This window comes from Panthera leo, chromosome A3 (genome assembly GCF_018350215.1).
Source record: "Panthera leo isolate Ple1 chromosome A3, P.leo_Ple1_pat1.1, whole genome shotgun sequence".
NCBI classification, from domain to species: Eukaryota; Metazoa; Chordata; class Mammalia; order Carnivora; family Felidae; genus Panthera; species Panthera leo.
In genome coordinates this window covers 131996261-132022951 of record NC_056681.1, presented here as the reverse complement: position 1 = coordinate 132022951, position 26691 = coordinate 131996261, and the positions used below count along the sequence as shown (strand labels likewise).

General features: G+C 46.0%; 1 protein-coding gene across 1 annotated transcript in view; it reads right to left on the bottom strand.

Moving 5' to 3' along the window:
- NOL10 (nucleolar protein 10) overlaps positions 1-8101 on the bottom strand; it is an 88009-nt gene extending 79908 nt beyond the window's left edge. The window contains exons 1-3 of the mRNA XM_042933684.1: positions 7956-8101; positions 5175-5220; positions 2593-2691 (exon numbers count right to left, since the gene is read on the bottom strand). Of these exons, the coding sequence (XP_042789618.1) occupies positions 2593-2691; positions 5175-5220; positions 7956-8021 (211 nt within the window). The 5' untranslated portion in view covers positions 8022-8101. The remainder of the gene's footprint in view (positions 1-2592; positions 2692-5174; positions 5221-7955) is intronic.
- Between the last annotated feature and the right edge of the window lie 18590 nt (positions 8102-26691).

Genomic DNA, 26691 nt, shown 5'->3' with positions numbered 1-26691 from the left:
AAATGAAATACACATAACTACTAAACTTCACAAATAATCTGACTAAGTAGACAAAAACAATGAGACAGTTACTGTCCGTCAGAACGGCAAAGATTAAAAGACGGTTAATATCTGTGTAGGTGAGAGTGTTAAAAAGGCACTCTCATACACTTGGTGATTAGTATAAACTTCTCCGGAGGACAATCTGGCAAATCTGTAAAATGTGTGATGTTTGTACACCTTGAATCTGTATTTCAACTGATACAAGTTTATCCTAGAGAAACACACCCACAAGTGTACCAGACACACAAAGGGTGTTTCCCGCCGCGCTGTTTACAACTGGCCAAAAACTGAGAGCAAATAAAACGTATACTGACGTGGAAATGGTTCAATAAATGATGGCAGATCATCACATAGCTCACGAGAGGATGACCCAGGCCTGTGCCAACAGGGAAAGCCACCACAACACGCCACCGAGTACGAGAGACAGGGCAGAGAGCACAGGGAAGCGCCCCAGAGTGGCGCCTAGGGTCCCACGTCTGTATAAGTCAGCACTGGCGGCATAAGCACTATGTACAGAAGAGGCTGGCAGAAGCACGGTGATTATCTCCGTGAAGTGCAATTCTAGGGCATTTCACATTTTGTCTTCTGCAATTCTGTAATGTTTGCATGTTTTATAAGTTTATCATGTTTGCAATCAAAACGAGAAAAAGACTGGTCTTCAAAGCCAAAACATTTTTTTTTTTTAAAAAGGAATGAGGTAGTTCTTGAATCCCCGAGACCTCATTTAAAAATAATATGTAGTAGGGGGCGCCTGGGTGGCTCAGTCAGTTGAGCGTCGGACTTCGGCTCAGGTCATGATCTCACAGCTCGTGAGTTTGCCCCGTGTTGGGCTCGGTGCTGATAGCTCAGAGCCTGGAGCCTGCTTCAGATTCTGAGTCTCCCTCTCGCTCTCTCTCTCTCTCTGCCCTCTCCCGCTCATGCTGTCTCTGTCTCTCAAAAATAAACATTAACAAAAAAAAATTTTTTTTAATGGTTATGCAGTATAACATACAAATATACACACACGTAACACGTTATATATTATATAACTGTTTACATATTTAAACCATATACAGTATATATAATTCATACATATGAACTGGAGACTAAGAAATGTGTTAATACTGAGACAATCATCAGCACAGAACAAAAGAGACTGGCATATAGATGTATAAAAGTTCTGTCAAATAAGCAAGTGTTTGGAAAGGAGATATAAATGGATATAATGTTAAGTCAGCAAAAAAAAAAAAGTGCACAATACACAGGATTTAGGTACCACGATCACAGTCAAAACACACACTGGATAATGCTCTTCTAAATTATAACATGTAAAAGTTACCTATATTCAGGGCTTTTTGATACTAACGAATAAATATTACTAATATAGAATGTTAGTGGCATAAAAAATATTAGTCCATTACACAGAAAATTATGTTAAAAGCAACCCTTCCCGGAACTTTCACTCACTGTTGGTAGGAATGTAAAATGATCTTGACCACCTTGGAAAAAGTCTGGTGGCCGCTCGTTAAAGCGAAACATACATCTACCCTATGGCCCAGCAATGTCCTCCAAAACAAGCCTGTGTAACATTGTCCACCGTGCTTTATTAATAATACTAAAAAATGAAAACAGTCCAGGTGTCCAGCAAATGGAGAATGGATGGATAAGCTCTAGTACATTCTTATGAAGAAATACTATTTGGTAAAAAGAAAAAACCACTGACACCTGTGCCAGCATGGACGAGTCTCAAAGACCTAAGAAAATAGATCTCACATAAAAAGAATATGCAGCGTATGACTACAGTTACATCGAGTTTCCCACAGAGCAGTGGTTGCCGGTGCATGGGTGGGATCAGGACGGACTGTGAGGGGCATGAAAGAAGTTTCTGGGTGAGAGGAAAGTTCTAGATCTTAACTGGGATTTCGCCTACATAGGTGAATGCATCTGTCAAAACTCCTCAAAAGATCTGTGCATTTCACTGCATGTAAATCCACCTAAAAGAAACGCCGTAGATAAATACAGTCTGGTTAATGGTACACATGCTGAGGTATTTATGGGAAAAGTATACTGGTATCTGCAACCTGCTCTGAAATGCATCAAAAAACGGGATGGGGGCGCCTGGGGGGTTCAGTCGGTTAAGCATCTGACTTCGGCTCGGGTCATGATCTCGCAGTTTGTGGGTTCGAGCCCCACGTCGGGCTCTGTGCTGACAGCTCAGAGCCCGGAGCCTGCTTTGGATTCTGTGTCTCCCTCCCTCTTTGCCCCTCCCCCTGCTCATGCTCTGTCTCTCAGCAATAAATAAATGTTTAAAAAAAAAAACAAAAAAAACAGGATTAAAAAAAAAGGATGGACTGATGGATGGACAGAGATGGACAGATATGATCCAACAATATACTACTGAGAATCTAGGTGGTGGGTAAAAGGATGTTCACCTTACAATTTTTTCAGTATTTCCGTATATTTGAAAACTTTTATACTAAAACGTGAAGGTCATTAAAAAAAAGCGACCTTTCCCACACTAGCGTTTCCTGCTAGGAAATGTACGTAAGTCATAACCAAAAACATGCTTACCAGTTGCTAAGATATACTGTCCATCCTTTGACACCTTAATAGTGGTACAAACGGTAGGCATTTCAAAATCCTGAATAAGTTCAATTCTCCTACGGACATCTGCAAAGAGAGGAAGTAAATAACTGATTTCACGACCAGGTGCTCATTTTATCTCCTAAGGCCCAGCATGCAGAACAGTCACTACGAACAGGTCAACAATGTCCCAGTGCCTCCAAGCCTCGGAATACAGCCCCACCCATCACACAGGACGGTTTTTTCTTAGTTCATACCTTAGCTTTCTAAGCTTAGTATTTTTTACTTTAAAAAAATTTTTTTTAAGTTTTTATTTATTTTTGACAGAGACAGAGTGCAAGCATGAGCGGGGGAGGTGCAGCGAGAGAGGGAGACGCAGGATCCGAAGCAGGCTCCAGGCTCCAAGCTGTCAGCACAGAGCCCGACGCGGGACTCGAACTCACGAACTGTGAGATCGTGACCTGGGCCGAAGTCAGACACTTAACCGACTGAGCCACCCAGGCGCCCCAGTATTTTTTACTTTTTAAAAAGTATCATCACTAATTGAAAAAAAAAAAAAAAAAAAAAATGTCCACAGTGGTGTATCAAACATCCAGTTTCAAGAGCCAGACAAGGGGGGAACACAACAAATATTATACCACTATCATTACTCAGTCACGGCTAAGACAAAAATCTTACCATTTTTTTCCTCCTAGATACTAAGTTTAGGGGCGCCTGGGCGGCTCAGTCGGTGGGGCGTCTGACTTCGGCTCAGGTCATGATCTCACAGCTTGTGAGTTCGAGCCCCATGTCAGGCTCTACGCTAACAGCTTGGAGCCTAGAGCCTGCTTCCAGATTGTGCGTCTCCCTCTCTCTCTGCCCCTCCCCTACTCATGCTCTGTGTCTCTCTTTCTCTCTCTCCTTCAAAAACACACATTAAAAAAATTGTTTTTAATTTAAATCTTCAAAATCCTAAGTTTATGTAAGAAACTGCTGGCAAGCTGACTTTGCCTCTGTTGGCACCAGGGTTCTGAGCCAAGAGGACCCAGGCTGGATTAAGATTTAGAGCAATCTCTCTGGATCAAAAGGCTTGAACACGGACTCTCACAAAACCTGGCTCCCTTCTACAATCCACACAATGTGTCTACTGCAAGGACCATTTATGACTCCATGGCACATTACTGCCTTGCTTATTAAATTAAACCCAAATATAAGATTCAAACCAACCGAGTAGGAATGGCCCACTCAATATGAAAGACACATGACAGTTTTGAGATGGGCTGAGAGAAAGGGTTGATGAACAGTTTTTCCTCTAAGTAATCTGAATCTCTTTTCTACACTCTAGGCCACCGGGTAGAACGTGGGGGAGGGGGGAGTGGTCAGAAGAAATCGGAACCAGTGAACGTTACTAAAGGAGCAGTTCTTGTTTTCCTTGGATTCAAAGTTTCCATTTTCTAACTTCAGAACTATCTACACAAAGCCGTCTCTTCCAAGATGCTTGCCTTGGGGTATTTATCTCACACACACAGAAATCCCTTCCAACACCTTAGTCTTTGATTTTTAGAGACTAATTTAAACAACATGTATGGAAAGATAAATCATCTTTCACATGTGACAAGCTGTAATGGAGAAAATTTGCCAAAAATCTGTTCGAAACAAAACTGATCAATGCCTTAAACTTATGAATCCGGAAAAGAACGATTCAGTGTGACACCCGAATCCTGGCAGCTAACGTGACACGAACGTCCGAGCGCATAAAAGTCGCCCCTAAGGTGACAAGGCGACCCGCCTACACGGTGGGATGCCCGGGAGCTGCGATCTGCCCCTCCCTCAAAAAAACAACTGATCTTCTATCTTTCCCTATTCTTCCCAGCCAGTATAAGTTAAAGAATGTAAATTTTCTGCAATTATCCTTTATGAAAAAGATGCTGACGTGCTGGCGAACAAAGCAGTCATGGCCCTGCTAGGAGAGTCGGCCTTCCTCGGGTCTCCCGCATCACCGCCCACCTTGCTAGGTCCGGCAAGACTGCCGTGCCCCGGTCGCGCCTTCGCCTGAGCCATCTCTCAGGGGTGTCTGCGCGGCCGAGAACCCTGACGGGTAAGGGAACGTGTCTCCTCTGGACAGACGGCAGGCTTGCTCACTGCGGCTACAGAAGCAGCGGACTTCCCGAGCTAGGTGTGGCTCAGCTGCAACACAGACCCCGTGTGCCTGCAGCCACCTGGGCCGTGCTGAGTGTCCCTGTGGGACTCGGGGCAGGGGGAGCTGGCAGAGATACGCTGATGCTCATGCCATCTGCTGTGCCAAGCTGGGGTTCTCATCTCCGACCCAGGAATCTTGTCTCTTCCACTACTATCCGTGAAATCGTTAACAGGCTAACTCATTTTAAGTAGGTAGAATTCAACCTCACGCCCACCAGGAACATATCAACCACAACAAAAGGTTTTTAGGAAGGAAAAGGGCAAAAAGTTTATTTTCCACTTTTTAACTGCCCTGTATCTTTGTCAACCTCCACTTAAATATGATAACAAATGTGTGAAAGCACTGTTGCATAGGTCGTGCACGTAGCCAGGGTGGGGAAAAAAATACTCACCGACATCCTTCTTCTGTAGTGCTCTCTTCTTCCTGTCAGAAAGCCACTTAAAGAAAATGAAGAGACTTTATTTTAAAACAGATTTACTTTGCTTTCCTGCTTACCAAAGTGCTCACATTAAAAAAGTTAAAACTTTATAGGAATATATTAACAGAGGAAGTGAAAAGATTCTATAATCCCAACCCTGTTAACATATCCCCCGGGTTTTTTTTTTCTTGTATATATTTACATATATTAGACAATACATTTTATTCATTTTATTATTTTTTTAGTGTTTATTTATCTTTGAGAGAAACAGAGCGTGAGCCAGGGGAGGGGCAGAGAGAGGGAGACACAGAATCCAAAGCAGGCTCTAGGTGCTGAGAGCAAAGAGCCGGACATGGGGCTCGAACCCACAAACCATGAGATCATGACCTGAGCTGAAGTCAGATGCTTAACCGACTGAGCCACCCAGGCGCCCCTAGACATTTTAGAACCACTATGTTTTACCCAAGAGAAAACTAATTCATTGGGAAAGTAATAAGCCTCAAATATTAGGAGGGTTACCACTAATATTTGGAACAACTGTATTTAGGTCAAATATTAAAAAGCAAACCATTAAAAGGAGAAAGTTTCTCGAGCATATTTTTTACAAAGAACAAAACTAGATCATTAAGCAAATAGCTGACACTTGATAATACGGAAATGATGGTTTTAAGTCATACTCACTGACAGATTTTTTTTTTTCTTTTGAGAGAGAGAGAGCGCGAGCGAGCACGCAAACCAGGTGAACGGCAGAGGGAGAGCGAGAATCTTAAGTAGGCTTCATGCTCAGCGTGGAGCCTGACTCGCACTCCATCCCATGACCCTCGGGATCGTGACCTGAGTCAAAATCAAGAGTCAGACGCTCAACTGACTGAGCCACCCAGGCACCTCTGGGAGCAGATTTTCTTCTGAAATTAACGCAGCTCAATTTAGCAGACGGCGTAATTCTAAAGCCCAAGTCTTTCAGGAGGCCTAGCTCCCTCATCCCCATTCGTGAGGCCTCCCCGGCTACAGTTGTTTGCACAAAGCAGCTCGGATGAAAGCTTCCAACAGCACTGGCGGGAACGCCCTAACTTCCCACTTGAGCCTACAAGGCCCACCTCTCCAGCCTTACCTGCCCCCACTGTCTCCCCTTGGCTTGCCACAGCCACACCCGCGCCTCTTCGGCTTCTCCAACATGCCAAGGGCATTCCCAGTTGGGGACATTTACGCTTTCTGTTCTCTCAACACTGAAAACTCTTTCCCCGTCTTTTCATTACCCAAGTCTCTGCTCAAATATCACCTCTTATAGAGAGGCCTTCCCTGAAGGCTTTATCCAAAACATTCTCTGACCACTTTCGCCACAACACTCTTTTTTCTTTTCCAATTTTTATTTAAATTCTAGTTAGCTGACATACAGCGTAACATTGGTTTCAGGAGTAAAATTCAGTGATCATTCACTTACATATAACACCCAGCGCTCATCCCAACAAGTGCCCTCCTTAGCGCCCATCACCCATCTAGCCCATCCTCCCCACCACCTCCCTCCAGCAACCCCCAATTTGTTCTCTATCATAAGAGTCTCTGTGGTTTGTTCCCCTCTCTCTTTTTTCCCCCTCCCATATGTTCATGTATTTTGTTTCTTAAATTCACAACGCTCTCTTCTAGTCCATTCATCGAAGCTGTCTTCCTGTTTGCTCACTTCGCCTTTCCCCCAACAGGGAAACTTATCACCATGTATCCCAACACTCAGAACAGGGCTACCGGCACGTAGTTACTTCTCAACAAATGCGCAGAATGACCAAAACGAGAAAGATCATGCTGCGTGACGAATAGTCGGAAGATGAGGAATTAGCTGGCCTGAATTCTGAAAAGAAAGGCAGACTCTAACCACAGACTCCAGATCTTTCCGGGGCAGGCACAGCGAAGAAGAAACAGCTCCTCGTTTATTCAGATTTCTAAGGGCAAGAGTGGAACTAACACCAGCATGCTATAAAATGACAAGTTTCAACACCAGTATCTAGCAAGTAATCTTAAAATGGAAATGAGCTTCTGCTAGAAGTTTCTTCCCACTGGCAGTGCCTGGACAGAGGCTTGTTCATCGCTTATAAGAAATTAAAAAAAAAAAAAAACAAGCCGCAGATCATAGATGTGTGAGCTTGGACAACTCACTCTTCCCATCGCTGGATCTGCTGCATACCTTAAACATGAGAAGACGACTGTAAAACAATCACTATTTTCCCAGCTCCTTCCAACTCTGAGGTCCTAAGACCCGATGAAATCAAGTTAAGGTCGGCAAGGTTCAGAAACACTGCCCTCTACACCATACAAGTCTGCAGGTGCAAACTCTGTGTGCGTTTTCTTGCTCACTTGCTGTATCTCTAGAACTTGCCCTACAATAGGAATCCAACAAACAGCTGATGCGTGGACATTAAAATGGGGGAGAAAAGCCCGCAACCCATCTGTCCGCGCTTTCCTCCTCGGTGCGGCAGAAGCTGGGAACATCCCCAGAAGCCCCAAAGGACGCGCGTCGCCTGTTCTAGAGAACTCTGCAAAAGTTCCAGCGAAGCTCATCGCCCCTGATCACCCGCCGCCCAGCTTCTGGCGCGGGGACAGCAGTGTCCTCGACGACCGGCACCGACCAGCTCCCGCGGGCACGGCCACTTGCCCCCCGGGCCTCCCCGAGCCAGGGGCCGGCCAGGGCCAGGCTAACACGGAGGCCAGGGCCGAGGAGAGGGGCGGCTGCCTCGAGAGGCGGGGGACCCCGAAGTGCCTCACCTCAGGCAGGGACTTGCCGCAGCTGAGACTGTAAATCTTCACCTCGTTGAGGCTGGACACCTGCATGGCCGGACAGAGAGGCGGCGACCCACGTTCCCCCGCGAGCCCCTCTCCCCGCGCCACACGCGAGCATCCGAACCGCAGCGTGTCCCCGGCGCGACTGGGCGGCGTGCGGCGCTGGCGACGGCTGATGACGCACTCGCGGCGCCGGAACTGCGCCAGTTCCCGGAGGAGGGGGCGTGGCCGAATGGAACGGAGCGGCTGGGGGCGGGGCTCTGGCCAGGCCACCCCGAGTGCGGGAGGGCTGGGAGCCGCGCAGTCTCCCCTGCGCAGTGCGTGCGTTGACACTCTCCTGGGGTCGCTGTCCTGGCCGAAGTGTCGCCGCCCGAGCGGGGCAGGCGGTGCAGTCCGGCGCCCGGTGGCCTGGGGGGCTGGGTCAAGGGAATCCATCCAGCCCCTGGGCGAAGCCAGAGTATTCAGGGTGGATTCTTCTCTCCTCCACCGTGTTTCTTTCAGCAATGTTACATTACAAATAAGTGCTCTTTAAAGTTGACGTATAAAAATGTTACTTGCGGGGGTGCCTGGGTGGCTCAGTCAGTTAATCGTCCAAGTCATGATTTTGTCTCAGGTCATGCATGATTCCGGCTCTGAGAGCCTCCTTGGGAGAATCTCCCTTTCTCTCTCCCCCTCTCTCTCAAACATTTTTTTTTTTTTAATGTTACTTTCGTCTAGATTTGTTCGACACTCATCCACAAAGGAGTGAAAGAAAAGAAAAGGCAAACTAAGGAAAAAGAAAACGATAAAAGAAGGAGTGGTCGGGGCGCCCGGGTGGCTCAGTGAGTTGAGCGTCTGATTTCTCAGGTCATGATCTCATGGCTGGTGAATTCGAGCCCCACATCAGGCTCTGTGCTGACAGCTCGGAGCCTGGAGCCTGCTTCGGATTCCGTGTCTCCCTCTCTCTCCTACTCCTCCCCTGCTCACACTCTGGCTCCAAAAGTGAATAAACATTTTTTAAAAGTGTGTTTTTGGTTTTGTTTTTGTTTTTAAAGGAGTGGACATCAAGGGTGAAGTGCTTTGGAACCTGATGTCTTTTGAGACAGGCGTGTGACAGCAACGACAGACAGACACAGCCCCTCACTACATATCGTTTTCAGAAAGTTCACAGACTGTTGATTGTCCAACTGCATAGAGAACTGCCTTTACTGCTGCCTAGCTGTGAGAAGTGCAGAATTTTCCGCTCAGAGGAAAACTTAAGGAGAAAATGTAGGTTAACAGCAGTCAAAGGTGTCCATTTAAAATTGTAACATAGTATTCACATCCCTTACCTATAGCTGAGGTGGGTCATTTGGGGCACAGGCTTTATTAGTTCATGGCAAGGCGAGGGCTTCTGTGGGGCTCGAGCAATTTTGTTTTTGTTGTAACTGTCCTCAAAGTTCCCGTCCAGATTCTATCTTCTGCTTGAGAGTTTCTTTGAGGAAATATGCAGGAAACCTCCTTGGGGAGGCCGTATGCCACGGTAGAAAGATCATGGGTTCATAAGAATCATAAAATAGGCATGTTAAGCAAGTCATAAAAAAAGAAAGCACTTATTTTCCAAAATATGCAGGATGATTTCCAAGAAATCTGGAATACTTTTGTACAAAAATGATTACTTCTATTATTTCAAGAATGTATTGTAAAAGCCCATTGATTGTAAAACACAATAGTATCTCACTTAGTGCTATGTGTTAGATAGAAGATATATAGATCTACTGTACTAATTTTTGATAATTAAGGGCCCGAGGCCATGTCACCAGACAATCTGATTTCCCACTGACTCCTAAATTTGCCTTCTCATTCATTAGTGCTGGTTTCATTATTCTAGTTTTGAATCTTTGCTTCCGCTAATCTGGATTCTGCAATGCCTTCCATTTCTCCTTATATCCAGATTCTACCAACTCCTCAAAACTCACCTTTTGAGCACCTTGCTCAGTCTCCTATGTGTTCACTGTACTGCATAAATAACTTGATGGCCATTATATCTTTTTGCTAGATTTAAAAAAAATTTTTTTCATTTTCTTTTTTTTTTTTTTTTTAAATTTTTTTTTCAACATTTTTTATTTATTTTTGGGACAGAGAGAGACAGAGCATGAACGGGGGAGGGGCAGAGAGAGAGGGAGACACAGAATCGGAAACAGGCTCCAGGCTCCGAGCCGTCAGCCCAGAGCCTGACGCGGGGCTCGAACTCACGGACCGCGAGATCGTGACCTGGCTGAAGTCGGACGCTTAACCGACTGCGCCACCCAGGCGCCCCAAAAATTTTTTTCATTTTAGAGAGACAGAGTGAAAGAGCTGGGGAAAGGGGTAGAAGGAGAGAGAGAGAGAGAGAGAGAGAGAGAGAGAGAGAATCCCAAGCAGGATCTGCACTCAGCGCAGAGTCCGATGCAGGGCTTGAACCCACGGACTGTGAGGTCATGAGCTGAAATCAAGAGCTGGACGAGCAACTGGCTGAGCCCCCCAGGGGCCCCCAAAGTGTAATAGTATGTGAAACGCATGTATATATCACCCAGCTTCAACAACGCACACATGACCCATCATGTTTCATTTATACCCTCACCACTCCCTCATCCTTGGGTTATTTTGAATAATTTTGAAGCAATTCTGTGGCAATTATCTCTGCGGGCTGTAAAGTACTTGTCTGACCACCCCCTCCATCTAGACCTGGTGGCAACCCTGAGCCCTAATTCATCTCTGGGTTCTCTGGGCCCAAACCAATGCCTAGCAGGTGGCACACTTTCAGTAAGTATTCCTTAATAAAAATGAATCGATCAGTTTATCACTGCTCATCCTGACCCAAAGTCCTAATTCTTTGATCCTTACATCTTGGCCTTTGGCAATATTAAAAACAGCAGATCTCTATTCCAGATGATTATGGTTTCAAACACATCCATTTAAACATCTTGTGTCTCGGAGCGCCTGGGTGGCTCAGTCAGTTGAGCGTCCAGCTTCGGCTCGAGTCATGATCTCACGGTTCGTGAGTTCGAGCCCCACATCGGGCTCTGTGCTGACAGCTCGGAGCCTGGAGCCTGTTTCGGATTCTGTGTCTCCCTCTCTCTCTGCTCCTCCCCCACTCGTGCTCTGTCTCTCTCTCTCTCTCTCTCTTTCGAAAATAAATAAAAAAAACATTAAACATCTTGTGTCTCTAACAAGAAATGTCGGAGCTTAGAGTCAGGAGCCACACGCGAGGGAACACAGTGTTTTCTGCAACATAAAACAAGGTGTTCTTGGTCCTCAGTGCCAAGACCGCTCCTTCCCCACAGTCACCGGCCTGAGGGTTTGACCTGCCACACTCTAGGGTTGTTTTCCACTGAGAACAGAAGGGCAAAGCTCTGTGCAGTTTCTCTGGTGTTTCTAGGATCATCTATAACACAAACACTCAGTTCCTGGGATGTGATGAATTTTGAATGAAGTGCTTATTAGATGCCTTTGCTTGGAGCTAAGAGAACGGACTCTAGAGCCAGATTGCCCGGGTCCAAATCATGATTCTACCACTGGCTACCCAGAGAGAGCCTTGATACAGAGAGTTAATCTAATCTCTCTCTACCTCTGTTTCCCCATTTGAAAAATGAGGATAATATTAGAACCCACAGGGGCGCCTGGGTGGCTCAGTTGGTTAGGCAGCCAACTTCGGCTCAGGTCATGATCTCACAGTGTGTGAGCTCGAGCCCCACGTCGGGCTCTGTGCTGACAGCTCAGAGCCTGGAGCCTGCTTCATTTTCTGTGTCTCCCCCTCTCTCTACCCCTCCCCTGCTCACGCTCTGTGTCTCTCTGTCTTTCAATAATAAATAAACGTCAAAAAAAATTAAAGAAAAATATTAGAACCTACATCAGAGGGCTGTTGTAAAGATAAAAGGAGCATAAGCCATAAATCATTGAGTCCAGGACACCTATTTTTAACATCCTCGAAATCAGTGTGTTTTGTGTGTCATGCGCGTTTAGTTGACAGTGTTTTCTCCTCTAGTGATGCTTGAGGTAATGGTGCATCTTATCGCTAATGGGTTTTCAGGTTCAATAAAATACAATACAGATAAAGCACTTGGAACAGTGCCTGACATTGTAAAAACTGTGCATTAGTTATTATCACTTAGTCCTGGGAACCAAAATATTTAGAACCGTTTAAGAAAAAAGGAGCCAAATCTAGGCTCCAAATAACTTACATGTCTTGTTATTCGTTGCCATTTCAGAAACTTGGCAAGTAACGTTCAAGATCCCTCTCTCAATCTTTGCCTCCACGCCCAATCGATCCCCAAATCCTTTCAATTCTACTTGTCAGATGTCAGACCCATTCTTCTCTACTCCCACTGTTGTTGTAGGAGTTCAAACCTTCATCCTCTCTCACCTGGCCCATCGTAATCCTTCTTTCTGGTCTCTGTCTCCCACGGGAGACAAAATCATCTCTAACAGGAGAATCGGATCCTACCACACTCCAACTCAGAACGCTTCAGTTCTTCCCAAACCTAGAAGAACACATCTGCACACCTTTGCTGGCCTCTCTGGCCTTCCTATTGCCATACGTCATACTGCCCCTCCCCAGCCCCTCTCCTACCCAGCCCCTCACCCACTGCACTCCCCAAGCTGAATTACTTACAGCTTGAAAAGTACAAGACCCTCCCCCCTTACCTCTTTATGCCTCCACATCTACTCTTCTGACTTCTTTCAACTCCCTCCCTCTACAAACCTCAGTAACTCCCATTCATTCTTCTCCATCCCCAGGAGGTCTTAAAATATCTAAGTTTCTCATCGAACATTGTATATAATCTCACTGCAGTGTTTCTTAAACCGGGGCTTACAGTTGTATTCTCAAAGAAATAGAGGGGTTTGTATTTCAATGACGGTCTTTTTAACAGCCCGACATGAGCGTATCTGATTATCTGCTTGGCCATCTCCTGAGAGTACTACCATTCAGTGTCAATGCCAAGTTTGCATTTAAGTTTACAGTTCACTGGTGCCACGTGTCACTCCTTTTATTGTCTTGCCTCAGTGATTAGAAGGGGAGGTGGCTGGTATGAAGTAACATGATAGGGACAAGTTTGAGCCAAGCAGAAGTCCGACAATGCCATGGCCTGCCGTGGGAACGAAGGTGTTACGGTCGTTCAAACAGAGAACGTCGATGGAAAAAAATCGAATCAACTCCATCAGGTAGCAGCCCGGAATGCAAAAGAATTCATGCAGCGCTACTCATTCATTTAGCAAAGTGGCAGATGGCTTTCATCAAAATGGTATCAACCACCATATTAAATTAATTTGAATTACACTGGTGTGAACTTTTAACGTTTTGCTTGAAAATAATGCGGAAGTTTGTTTTGCTGTGTAGTGACACGAGAACTAAAACCACGATAAACTTTAGCCGGGTTTACGTGTACGTGTTCAAGCAAGACATTAAGAAGAATTAAGTCTTAAATGCAACGCGGTGTCCTGCTTTGGCTCCTGGAACAGGAAGACGGCGTTAATGGAAGAATTAGCAAAATCTGAATAAAATCTGTAGTTTAGTAAATAGTATCGTACCAGGTGTTAACTTCTTAGTTTGTTTTTTTTTTTAACTTTATTCATTTTTGAGAGAGAGAGACAGAGTATGAGCAGGGGAGGGGTAGAGAGAGAGGGAGACACAGAATCCGAAGCAGGCTCCAGGCTCCAAGCTGTCAGCCCAGAGCCCGACGCGGCGCTCGAACTCACAAACTATGAGATCATGATCTGAGCCGAAGTCGGACGCTCAACCGACTGTGCCACCCAGGCGCCCCTTAACTTCTTACTTTTGATGAATGTGTCGTGGCTGAGGAAGATGGTAAGAGTAGGGGGAGCTGGAGAAAGTGTATATGGGAACTCTCTGTGGCGTATTTCCAACTTTTCCGTACATCTGAAATTATTTCCAAATAAAATGTTCAGAATAACCTACGCCAATATTGAGAGTGAGATGTCTTTTCCCCTTACCTCAATGAACATTATTTAAGGTTGAAGACTTTGTAATTTTTTATTTACTTATTCATATCTCCATAGATTCCTAAACTGCAAGACAGAGCCTCAGGTCTCTGATCCATGGAAAATGTCTCAGTTTGTGTAGATGCTACTAAGCATAGGTTGTGAGAATTAATAAGAATAAAATCCCTAAGTTCACTGCGTGGACAGGAAGTGTTCTAATTTAATATTTTACCCAAGTTTCCTCTTTTAATCTTTATCAGCACCTTATGGCGGGTGGGGGGGGGGGGTGGGGGGCGTGCCTGGGTGGCTCATTCAGTTAAGCGTCCTACTTTGGATCAGGTCAGAATCTCACGGTTCGTGGGTTTGAGCCCCGCATCAGGCTCCGTGCTGATAGCGAAGAGCCTGGAGCCTGTTTCAGATTCTGTGTCTCTCTCTGCTCCTCACCTGCTCGCACTCTCTCTCTTTCTCTCTCTCTCTCTGAAAACTAAATAAACCTTAAAAATTAAAAAAAAAAAAAACCTTATGGCGGAGGCAGTATAAATTTTCCAATATTACAGGGGTGCCTGGGTGGCTCAGCTGGTTGAGCTTCTGACTTCAGCTAGGGTCATGATCTCGCGGTTTGTGGGTTCAAGCCCCACATCAGGCTCTGTGCTGACAGCTCAGAGCCTGGAGCCTGCTTCGGATTCTATGTCTCCCTCTCTCTGCCCCCCCCCTGATCTCACTCTCTCTTTCTCTCTCAAAAATAAATAAACATTAAGAAAAAAAATCTTTTTTAATTTTTTCCAATATTACAAATGAAGAAGATGAGACTTAGGTTTGCAAAAAAGAAATTTACCCAAAGATGTTAACAATTGTTCATCTCTGGAATGGGTATGTGAGTTGTTGAAAATACTGTTTTCTCCACTTTTCTGTATGTAGTATGTAGTATAAGAACAGATCGGGGGGGGGGGAATGGGAGAGATAGATAAATAATTCAAGATGAGAATTTTTTGTTAAGATGTCAACTGTCATCACAATAATCTATAGATTCAATGAAAGCCTAATCAAGATCCCAGCGGAGTCTTCGGGTTTTGGGTTTTGTTTTTTTCATTTTCGTTTTTGTTTTTTTTTAGTGGAAATTGACAACCCGATTGCAAAATGTGTAAAATGTGTAGAAGTGCGAAGTGTTTTCTTCAAAAGACTTTGGGGCAAGGGGTGCCTGGGTGACTCAGTCAGTTGAGCGTCTGACCCTCGATTTTGACTCAGGTCATGATCTCACAGCTCATGGGACCAAGCCCCGTGTCAGGCTCCACGATGACGGTGCAGAGCCTGCTTGTGATTCTTTCTGTCTCCCTCCTTCTCCCCCCACTCACGCTCCCTTGCTCTCCAAATAAATAAATAAATAAACATTTTAAAAAAGGACTTTGGGGGGAAACCACAGAGATGGAGGACTTGTACTACCTTATCTCAGGATGTACCATAGTAATCAAGATAGCTCCTAGAGTAAGAATCAGCAAACAGAACATGGAAAAGAACAGAAAACCCACTAATAAGCCCTGATTTATAGAATCGTCTGATTTTCAACAATGGCACCAAAACAAGCCAATGAGGAGAGGGAATCTTTTCAACAAACAGTGTTGGGGTAACTGGATCTCCACATGGGGAAAAATGGACTTTGAGTCCTACTTCATATCATACACATCATACAAAAGATATGAATTCAAAATAGATCATATAGCTAAACATCAAAGCTAAAACATTAGGATTTTAAAAGGAAACACAGGAGGATATCTTGTGACCTGGGGGATAGGCAGAGCTCTCTTAGGCCACAAAAAAAATCTGTAATCATAAAAGAAAAGTCGATAAGTTAGACATCATCAAAACTAGAAAGTTCTGGTCGTCAAAAGACATAGTTGAAATGAATAAGCAAAATACAAGTTCGGAGGAAATATTCACAACACATTTACCAAAAAGGATGGGTATCTAGTATATTTATGGAGCGCCTAAAATTCAATAATGAAAAAAATCTAATAAAAATATATTAGTATAATAATGACCGATAAGCACAGGAAAGTGTCCTCTATATATCTATTCCTCAGGGAAATGCAGGTTAAGACCACAATGAGCTGTCCTCCTACACATACCCAAATGGCTAAAACTAAAAATCCTGACAATACTCATTGACAAGTATCAGGGAGAATGTGGAACCACAGGGAGTTTCACACATTGCTGGGGGGCAGGGGGGGGGGGAGGTGGGAATTAGTGCAATCACTTTGGGAAAACCATCTAGAATTATCTACGTAAGCTGAACCCGTGTAAACCCGAGGACCCAGCAATTTCACTCCTAGACACATACTCGATGCAACGTGTGCAATGTGGGGACCAAAAGACACTTACAAGAATGTTCACATCAGCATTCTTCATAATAACCCCAAATCTGAAACGAGGTCACCGGCACGCGATGTCTATGACTGACAATGAACACAGTCAATTGAGACGAACAAACCATCGCTACGCCCAAGAACACAGAATCTCACAAGCATGTAGGATGGTTCAAGGAGCATGTGAGGATAAGGAAAGGTGGGGGGGGCAACTGCTGGGGGAGATGGTCTGTCACTGGGCAGGTGATGGCACTGGCCTCCCGAGAGGAGGGACGTGTCACATCCTCGGAGACAAGAAAAAACGGGGGGGGGGGGGGGGGAGCAAGGGGTGTGCGGGGTGAAACATCCACAGGCTGGGAGAATTAGAAGGGATAGGTGTCACTTTTCTTGAAGTAAGAGGCAAGGTCATGTACACAACGAAGGCTGCAAAGCCCAAGGGAGGGATTCCCGGAGAGCGGAGATCCTAGCCTGGCTGAATCTCCTTGACAATTATGTATCGATTTACTGTCCCCCCCCCCCCCCCCCCGCCCCAACCGGGTAAGGTCCCTGAGAGCAGGGACCAGGCCTGTCTTGTTGACGACTCGGTCCCCAGCACCTGTCCTGGCCCGTGGTAGGTGCTCGGTGCATAGCTGTGGAATAAATGAAGGGGCCAGCGAGCCGAGGAAAAGGACCTCCGGGCTGCCAAAGGCAGCGCGGGTCAGATTTGTGTGGCCCCTTCCAGCGCCACCTAGCGGCCAGGTGGAGACGGTGAAGAAGTTAGAGAGGAGCAAGGCAAGGGTTTGCTGAGCACCCGGGGGGGGGGGGGGGGGGGGGGGGAGGAGGGGGGGGAGGAGGGAGTGATCCATGGCAAGAGCAGAGCAGGAGAGAACGAGGCTGCAGACGTGACGGAAGTTCAGACAGTCAGGCCTGGCAGGAAAAGAAGCAAAACAAGAAGGTGACAGCGCAGGAGAAGGCGGAGGTGTGCGCGTGCACGCACGTGCGTGTGAGCACATGTGTGTGCATGTGAGCGTGCCCGCGTGCGCGTGCCGTGCGACACGCAGTGGGAGCCGGGCAGGGGAGCGGGGAGGACCGTAGGCTGTGCTGTGTGGGCCAGCGGTATCTAAGATTTCAGAGGTGGGGCAGTTTCAGGTGATGACAAGGGGCGGGGTGTGGCCACAGGAGTGGGAGCTGAAAGACACAAAGAGAAGAGCCTTGGGGTGGGGGAGCTCCAGGAGCCTAGACGCAGGGGGTGGACGTTGTCCCTGGGGACACTCAAGCCACGCTGTCTTGGGCTGGAGAGAAATACTGCACCAAAGTCAGATGCCCGAGTTTTCTCGGAGGCAGGGGCAGGGGCCAGATGATGACGTTTCCCTCGCTCATCACTCATCACATTTCATTCATTCATTCATTCATTCATTCATTTGGGAAATACTGCTGGTTAGCCTCCCCCTGCAGTGAAGCAGGCAGACAAGGGTCTTTGCCTGGTGGATCTCGTCATCCCTGAGCACCTATCATAGGACACATGTCTGCTTTCTCTCGTCCCTTCCTAGGAGGGACGGGGCGGGGCGGGGGGGGGGGGGGGTGGTCAGCCGGATGTCAGAGTAGAGGGGCTTCTCCGCGGTCACAGTCTTGGAAGCATCTGGTGTGGCAGCAGCGGTTCCCCCACGAATGTTTTCAGGGGAGGGCCCCGGTGGGAGAACGAGGATGGTTGACGTGCGGCTTGTCTACTTGCCTTGGAAGATGGCTCCCAGGATCCCTGAGGCTTCAGGACCAGAGGGAGGACGCAGAGCATTCTGGAAAGAACAGGAGAGGGAGCAAGGTGGGAGAGAGGAAAGCAGGGATGACCAGGAAGTTTGCAGGGTGCGACGGGGCTGGTCAAAGAAATGAGGGTCCCCAAGGGCCTCTCCAAGCCCACGGACACGGGGCTCAGGCTCCTACCCAGCCTGGACCACAAGGACTTTGCCTAGAGATTTCACCCCTAGTTTAACTAAAGCCTTGCAAGCCCCACTTTGTAAGTTGGTGTGCGAATGTGAACCGTTTTACTTTGCGCAGGGCTTCGGCAAGCTTCCATAAAGCAGAGACTTGTGGAAATTTCCTGCTGCTCTTCCATGCTCGTGGAGAGTCATTGTTCCTTTAGAACATGCTCATTCAAAATTCCCCAGGATCGGGGCACCTGGGTGGCTCAGTCAGTTAAGCGTCCGACTTCGGCTCAGGGCATCATCTCGTGCTTCGTGGGCTCGAGCCCTGCGTCAGGCTCTGTGCTGACCGCTCAGAGCCTGGAGCCTGCTTCCGATTCTGTGTCTCCCTCTCTCTCCACCCTGCTCCCGCCCTGCCTCTCAAAAATAAATCAACGTTAAAAAAATTTTTTTTTTAATTTAAAAAGATCAAATGAAAAATTCCCTAGGGTGGTGCTGCTCAGTTTTCAAAGGAACCCACCTTAACAACCGTGACGTGTTTTGAAAAGGCAGCACGTTAGTTCATTCTATTTTATCAAATGTTGGCTGTGCGATGTTGAGATCAAGAGAGAGGTCAAGCACCCCGAGACTGACATCCCTGACCCCGGAGGTTGAGCGCAGCGTGCATCTCGGAATGATAGTTCCGGCAACGTGTATCAGCTGTGTACGAATCGAGGCTGTGTGATTCGCGGCAAGTGAACAATATATGTGTATCAAATAATTAACTATCTGATCGATAGACTTATGACATGTAATGTTTTTCAAGAGAAACTACGAGAATCCACTTTTACTAAACAAACATTTCCTGGCAACCCACTCTGTGCCAGGCACCGTGCTGGGTGTTGTTGACCCACGGAAGAGTGAGGAGTGATTCATGGCCTCCAGGGGCTCACAGCGCAGCCTTGGGGACACGTGAGTAACCAAGGGCCACAGTCTCATGCGCTGCAAACCGTCACAGAGGGATGAGAAATACCAGGCGGTATGGGAACCCAAACAGGGACCTGGAAGGGTGTCACGGGCAGGTCGTGCTTGAGCAGGCTTGTTTGTTTTTAGGCTACCTTTTTTAGCACGTGGTATTTGCAGCTGCTTTATTATTTTTTTGAATAGCATTATTGAAATATAATTCACATACCATACAATTCACCAGTTAAACTGTGCAATTCACTGCGGTTTTTTTTTTCTTCAGTATATTCATAGAGTTGCGCAATCATCACCACAATTGGTTTACCTTTTCATCACCCCAAGAGGAAACTCCGTATCCATTGTCCCTTTCCATTTTTCCCCAACCCGTCTCACCCCGCCTCTCGCCTCCCCCCTCCCCCAGCTCTAGGCAACTTCTAACCTCCTTTCTGCCCAATGGACTGGCCTATTCTAGATATTTCATATAAAGGGAATCATTTAATGCACTTTTGTGTGTGTGTGTGTGTGTGACTGGCTTCCTTCACTTAGCGTCATGTTTCCAAGGTCACCCACATTGAAGCCTGTGTCAACACCATATTCCTTTTCGCTGCTGAATAGTACTCCACGGCATGGATATACTACATGTTGCTTTTCTCTTCATCAGCTGAGGGACATTTGGGTTCTTTCCACTTTGGGGCTATTGTGAAGAATACTGTTATTAACACATATGGCCAAGTGTTTGTGTGGTCACATGTTTTCACTTCTTTGATATGTACATAGGGGTGGAATTGCTGAGTCATCTGGTAACTGTTCAATGTTTAAGGAGTTGACAAACTGTTTTCCAAACTGACTGCACCTTTTTATATTCCCGCCAGCAGTGTATGAGGGTTCCAGCTCATCTACATACTCACCAACACCGGTTTTCTTCCTTCCTCCTTCCTTTCTTCCTTTCTTTCTTTCTTTCTTTCTTCCTTCCTTTTTTCTTTCTTTCTTTCTTTCCTTCCTCCTTCCTTTCTTTCTTTCTTTCTTTCCTTCTTTCTTCCTTTTTTCTCTTTCTTTCTTTCTTTCTTTCTTCCTTTTTTCTCTTCCTTTCTTCCTTTCTTTCTTTCTTTTTCTTTCTTCTTTCTTTCCTTCTTTCTTCCTTTTTTCTTTCTTTCTTTCTTTCTCTCTTTCTTTCTTTCTTTCTCTTTCTTCTTTCTTTCCTTCTTTCTTCCTTTTTTCTCTTTCTTTCTTTCTTTCTTTCTCTCTTTCTTTTTTATAATAGCCGTGGGTATGAAGTGGTACCTCATAGTGATTTTTTTTTTTTTGTATTTCTTTAATGACTAGTGATACTGAATACCTTTTAATATGCTCATTGGCCTTCTGTATATCTCCTTCGGAGGATGTCTACTCAGATCCATTGCCCACGGTTGTCTTTTTATCATTGAGTTAAGAAGAGCCCTTTATAAATTCTAGACAAAGGTTCCCTATTGAGTGTGTTTTGCAAATATTTTCTGTTGTTCTGTGGGTTGTCTTTCCATTTTCTAATGACATCCTTTGAAGCACAGAGGTTATTTTTATTTTTACTTCTCCAGTTTATTTTCCTTCTGTTATTTGTGATTTTGGTGTCATATCTAGGAAACTTTTTCTTAACCCAAGATCACAAAGATTTACTGCTATGTTTTCTTCTAAAGATTTTATGGCTTCAGCATATTCATTTAGGTCTATGATCCATTTCGAGTTAATTTCTGTAGCTGGTAATGGGGGCTTGTGGAGGCTGTCTTTTGATGCTTTTCCCTTTCTCAGAGAATTAGCAAAGTTCTCTGCTGAGGGTGGAGACGGGGGAAGGGAAGTTGAACATAGGCGGAGAGGAGAGTTTGAATAGGTGTCTGGAAGAATGGGAGACAAAATGGATCAAGGGAGTATAGTAAATGACGGACTAGGTGTCATAAGCGGTGAAGAAGCAACCAGGAAGAGAAGGGTTAGTTTAAGTAGCTTGTTGGTACAGATTTCTTGGCTCCCAGCTCTCTGTCTCTGATGACAAGAATATCTTCCCTTCCTCCTGATACAGGGAGGGCACCTTTCACAAGGGAGTTTTCTCACCTGTTTTTAGGAAGAAGAAGGGTCATAGTGTCTTTCCTGCGCCTGCTGTTTCTTAAGTCCCGTTAATTCAAAACGGTCAATAAGCCAACTGGCATATCTTGGGGTGACATGTTCTGGGTTTCCTTCAAGATCAATCAGTGTGGTCCTGTGTTTCTCTCCAGCCACATACTGCTGTAGGATACAGGCACAGGGCTGGTGGAGAGGTAGATTTTCCCAGGGTTGGATTTGGGGCCATCAAATAAAACACAGCAAGGAAGTGTCAAGAGCACGGAGAGGGTGAGCAAGGGGGTAGATACAATATGGACTGTAAAGTTTAAGGAGGGAAGTGAGGGCATGACCGGGGGTGGGGGGTAATAGGCAATGGCGGGACCGATGTATTTTGGTCCTGGTGGGGTGGACAGGTAAAGTACTAGGAAAATAGGGTAGTAGTGTTGGGGGGGGGGGGGCAATAATCCACCTGGTAACTGAGGTAGCCATCTGTGTTCTTAACTGTCTTTATCCAAGGGAAAAAAATAAAGCTGCTCATATTTCTACGACAAGCAGCAACAGAAAGGTATCTTGATATTTACATTCCAAAGAGGTGGCTCCTAAAGCCTAAGAAAAGCCTCTCCGGGTGGTAATGTTGGCCAGAGGCTTCTGTAGCTTTAAACAGGATTTATATACGTGTCAAAAGGATAGAGGTAGGGTTTACACACATACTTTTCTCCAGCAAATGCTCTAATAGAAGGAAAGGGAGGGAGGCCGGGAAAGATTTCTTTCTCTTCGGGCAATAGGAAAAGTTCAGACCCTTTACCGTTGGCTTTTACAGTGGTCAGAGAGTGGGACACAGGGGGTTGAGACCAGTGAGGGGTCCCAGTCAGTGGTAATGACAAAGGCTAAAGACCTCAGGAGTAAAAGGCACGGACACCATCAACCGAAGGAGAAGAGTTCAAAGAAACCAGAGACCAGGGTGTGGCCAGAATCATTTCAGTATATGGTGGCCTCACGAGGTGTTAAGACATGAGTAGAGATGGAGAGAATAGGGGAGGAACTGAACGCTTCAGGAAGTAAGAGGATGTGCCTTGGGGGGTCTGTAGATCACCATGGTAAGTGGAAGCGGGAGGTACGTCTAAGCTGCACTTTCCAATATGGCGGACACCCTCCATGCGTCACTGTTTAACTTAAAATTAACCCAAATTAAATAAAATGTAAAATTCCAGTCCTTAGTATAAGTAGCCACATTTCAAGTGCCCAACAGACACAGGGCTAGTGGCTACCACCTAGGGAAGGCAGCACAGTTAGAAAATGTTTCTATTCCATTGGACGCAGAAAAATTCCATTGGATGAGGCACCCAGAGATTCAAAGCTGGGGAGAGGTGTTGGGGGGGGGGGGGGAATCGAGGAAGAAGCGGCTGGAAGCGGCAAGAAGGAGCAGAGAGGATACTTCCCACTAGAGACCCCGTGCTAGTAGGTGTGGGGTCAAAAAGAAGCCTCCACTTGAGAGAGCTCTGAGGAAAACAGCGGCCTCAGGGGAAGCCAGGTTGAGGGCAGCACAAGAAAGTGAGGGAGACAGAAAGGAGTCGGAACACCAAGGTTTGCTGATGAGGGATGTGAGTTTCTGGGGGCACAGGTACAGGGGCTGAGCCCTTGAAGAGGGATAAGAAGATGGACAGAAGGAGGGGTGAGAAGGGAACGTTGACCCGGGGGTCTCTGGCTTCCTGTGGTGACCCAATGAACAGGGATAGAGGGATAGTGGCCTCAGGGCACAGAGTAGGGCCAGGCTGTGAGTAGAGGTGGGGAACAGGACCCCTCTCTTCACTTCCACCGACTGGAGACCTGGAGGCCTGCAAAGGGAGATTTTCTTTTTATTGTAATACGGTTTCAAAATGATAGAATAGCCCACGGAATCTCCATAGATACAGCTATATGGTGAGACTATATGTAAAAAAGAGAGAGATACCTGTATCTGTATATATAATATATATGTTATTATTACTTTGAACAGTTTGAGAGTAAGTTGAAGACATTATGTCCCTTTGCTGCCCCCCATTCCAGCTCTGGAATCACCCATTCCTCCCCGGTTCCCTGCTTCCTTTTCACGGACAACGGTATTTAGAAGTCAAGGTTTGGACTATTGATGTTTTCAGTGCTTCTAGGCTCTCTCAATGAACAGAGCTAGGAAAGAATCTGTCTGTCTCTCTGTCTATCTATCCATCCATCCATTCATCCATCCACCCACCTTAAAATCTAGGAGCTCATTACTGACACCTCCAGTCCCAATCGAGCAACACAGGGTTTCTTCTAGTTTTCTCCTTTTCCATATTTATAACTTTTTCCTTCTGTATGAGAAACGGGGTTTTGGAGTTTAACAGCAATGGGAAGCGGTTGGAGGCTTTTGAGCAGAGATGTGATGATGTGATCTGATATGTGTTATGAACCACGGCTCTGGGCTCTAAGGGGATGTGTTCATTTCCTAGGGCTGCCTTAGCAAAGCGCCACAAACTGGGTGGCTTAACCCAACAGGGCTTTGTTGTCTCAAGTTCTAGAACCTAGAAGCTCCAAACCAAGGTGTGAGCAGAGTCGTGCTCCCTCTGAAGTCTCTAGGGTGGACCTTGCCTTGCCTCTCCCTGCTTTCTGGTGGCCCCGGCAACCCTCAGTCTTCCTTGGCTTGTAGTTGCATCACTCTAATCTCTGCCTTTGTCTTTGCCTGGTTCTCTTCCCTGTGTCTCTGTCTCCTCCCCTCTTCTTATAAGGACCCCGGTCGTTGCATTTAGAGCCGACCCTAAATCCAATACGATATCATTTTGATATCCTTAACGAATTACATCTGTGAATACATCTGCGAAGGCCCCTTTTCCAAATCAAGTCCATTCTGGGGTTCTGGATGGACACATTTGGGAGACAAGTGTGATTCAACCACTACAGGAGACGGGAGTAAAGGGGATGAGAGCTCAGAACAGGGAGATGACGAGAAGAAAAGAGGTCAGGTGCAAGGTGCACTTTGGAGGTAGAACCTGGAGGGCACGCCTTGGACTGGCGGTGAGAGAGCTGCTTAAAGGAAGGGTTGAAGAACAGAACAGATGGGAATATTCTGCCTCATGTTTTTAAAGATTGTAGCAAAGCTGGGAGCACCTTTTTTGGTGATAGCAAATACTTGCTTAACAAGCTTTCAATGTTTATTATATGCCAGGCCTTTACTAATTTCCTCAGAAGGGTGAAAGACAATAAAATAAAATAAAATAAAATAAAATAAAATAAAATAAAATAAAATAAAATAAAATAAAATTTTGAAAAGTCAGGAAAAGGTAATTCAGGGCACTTAAAATTTAGCTCTCAACTGGGGCGCCTGGGTGGCTCAGTCGGTTGAGTGGCCGACTTCGGCTCAGGTCATGATCTCACGGTTCGTGAGTTCGAGCCCTGCGTCGGGCTCTGTGCCGACAGCTCAGAGCCTGGAGCCTGCTTCACATTCATTCTGTGTCTCCCTCGCTCTCTCTGCCCCTTCCCTGCTCATGCTGTGTCTCTCTCTGTCTCAAAAATAAATAAACATTAAAAAAAATAAAATAAAATAAAATTTAGCTCTCAAGAGATAAATATGTAACTAATCATAATAAAAGTTTTAATACTACTACTACTAATAATAATAAACAAAACAATGTAGCTGATAAAAATTGCCTAAGTGCCCGGCCTCCTGGAATCAAATGTGGATCACACACTGCATTTCCAAGAACAGAAGATGGGAATCTTCAGGGGCGCCTGGGTGGCTCAGTCGGTTAAGCGTCCAACTTTGGCTCAGGTCGTGATCTCAGAGTTTGTGAGTTCGAGCCCCACGTCGGGCTCTGTGCCGACAGCTCGGAGCCCGGAGCCTGCTTCGGATTCTGTGTCTCCCTCTCTCTCTGCCCTCCCCCCTGCTCATGCTCTGTCTCTGTCTCTCAAAAATAAACTAAAAAAAAAAGTTGAAAAAATTTTAAAAGAGAGGATGGGAATATTCAGATGCCCAAAAGAATATTATGAGGATCCGGAGAAAGAAATCGAAAAAAGAAGGCAGTCTCTCTCTGACTTTCTGAGCTGAAGAGTTGGGCAGGGACGGGACAGGATGGGAGATTTCAGAGCTCGGAACAGGAGGCAGAAAATGTGGAGACATTATCGCGCTTTAGCAATTGATGTCTGGTGGGGTGGATGGCTGCCCATCTGAATATCATTCAGGATTGTTCTTGAGTTTAAAAATGGTTTGTTTACTATTAAAAAGTCGAAAATACAAAGGTCAAAGGAAAAGAGACACCTGTCATCCTACTTTCCAGCAATAGCTGTTTCTACCGTCTTGATTTATTTCCTCTAAAAAGGGATATATGCACATGCATGGTATTTGTCGTGTGATTTCTTACAAAGTTGGAATCTTGACTACGTCGCTCGCTGTCCTCTAAAACATTTTCAATGGCAGCACGATCAGACCATTATTGGTTTGCCCAACCCAACCCTCTTTGCTGGGCATCTCTGTTGTCTCCAGTTTTCAATCTTTTTTTTTTTTTAATTTTTTTTAACATTTATTTATTTTTAAGACAGAGAGAGACAGAGCATGAACGGGGAGGGTCAGAGAGAGGGAGACACAGAATCTGAAACAGGCTCCAGGCTCTGAGCTGTCAGCACAGAGCCCGATGCGGGGCTCGAACTCACGGACCGCGAGATCATGACCTGAGCCGAAGTCGGACGCTTAACCGACTGAGCCACCCCGGCGCCCCTCCAATTTTCAATCTTGTGAGTATAATTAAATGACGGTGGATGTCATCATGCTTTAGCGTTTGTGCTGCCGAACGAAGCAAGCAGGACGTCACTCACGTTTGACGTACATAGCCACTGCGTACACACAGTGTTATCTCTTCGTGACCTTTTCAAACCATTTAAAATTTCTAAAACAGAACAGATTTAAGAAGAGGAAGAACAACTCTCATTCAGCTTCCCCTGATCGTCCAAGCAGTCTCTGGCATTTAAGCTCCGTGCTCTAGGTGATCGAAAAAATATTCCCTGAGCATCTACTCAGCACTAAGAACGTTAAAAAAAAAAAAAAAAAAAAAAAAAAAGTTTATTTAGTTTTGAGAGAGAGACAGAGCGCGCGTGAGCAGGGGAGGGGCGGAGAGAGAGTGGGGACAGAGGATCTGAAGCGGGCTCTGCGCTGACAGCAGAGAGCCTCGCGCGGGGCTCGAACTCACAAACCATGAGATCGTGACCTGAGCCCAAGTCGGAGGCCTGACGAATGACTGAGGCACCCAGGTGCCACCATTCCATTTTTATTATAACTCTCTAACTAGACCTTGGAGCCCCCATTTTATAGCAGAGGAAACTGGGGTTCGGGAAGATGGGGTACTCGGCAAGGGCACAGCTAATACACGCCAGAACTGGGAGGTGAGGTCAGATCCTCTCAATTCCACAGCCAGAGCCCCACCCCCTGCGTGGCTCTTTGCTGTAGCCTCGTCCCGGAGCACTTGCTGTGCCCTGCTTCCTCCAAGGCTAACTACATCAAAGACATGTTTG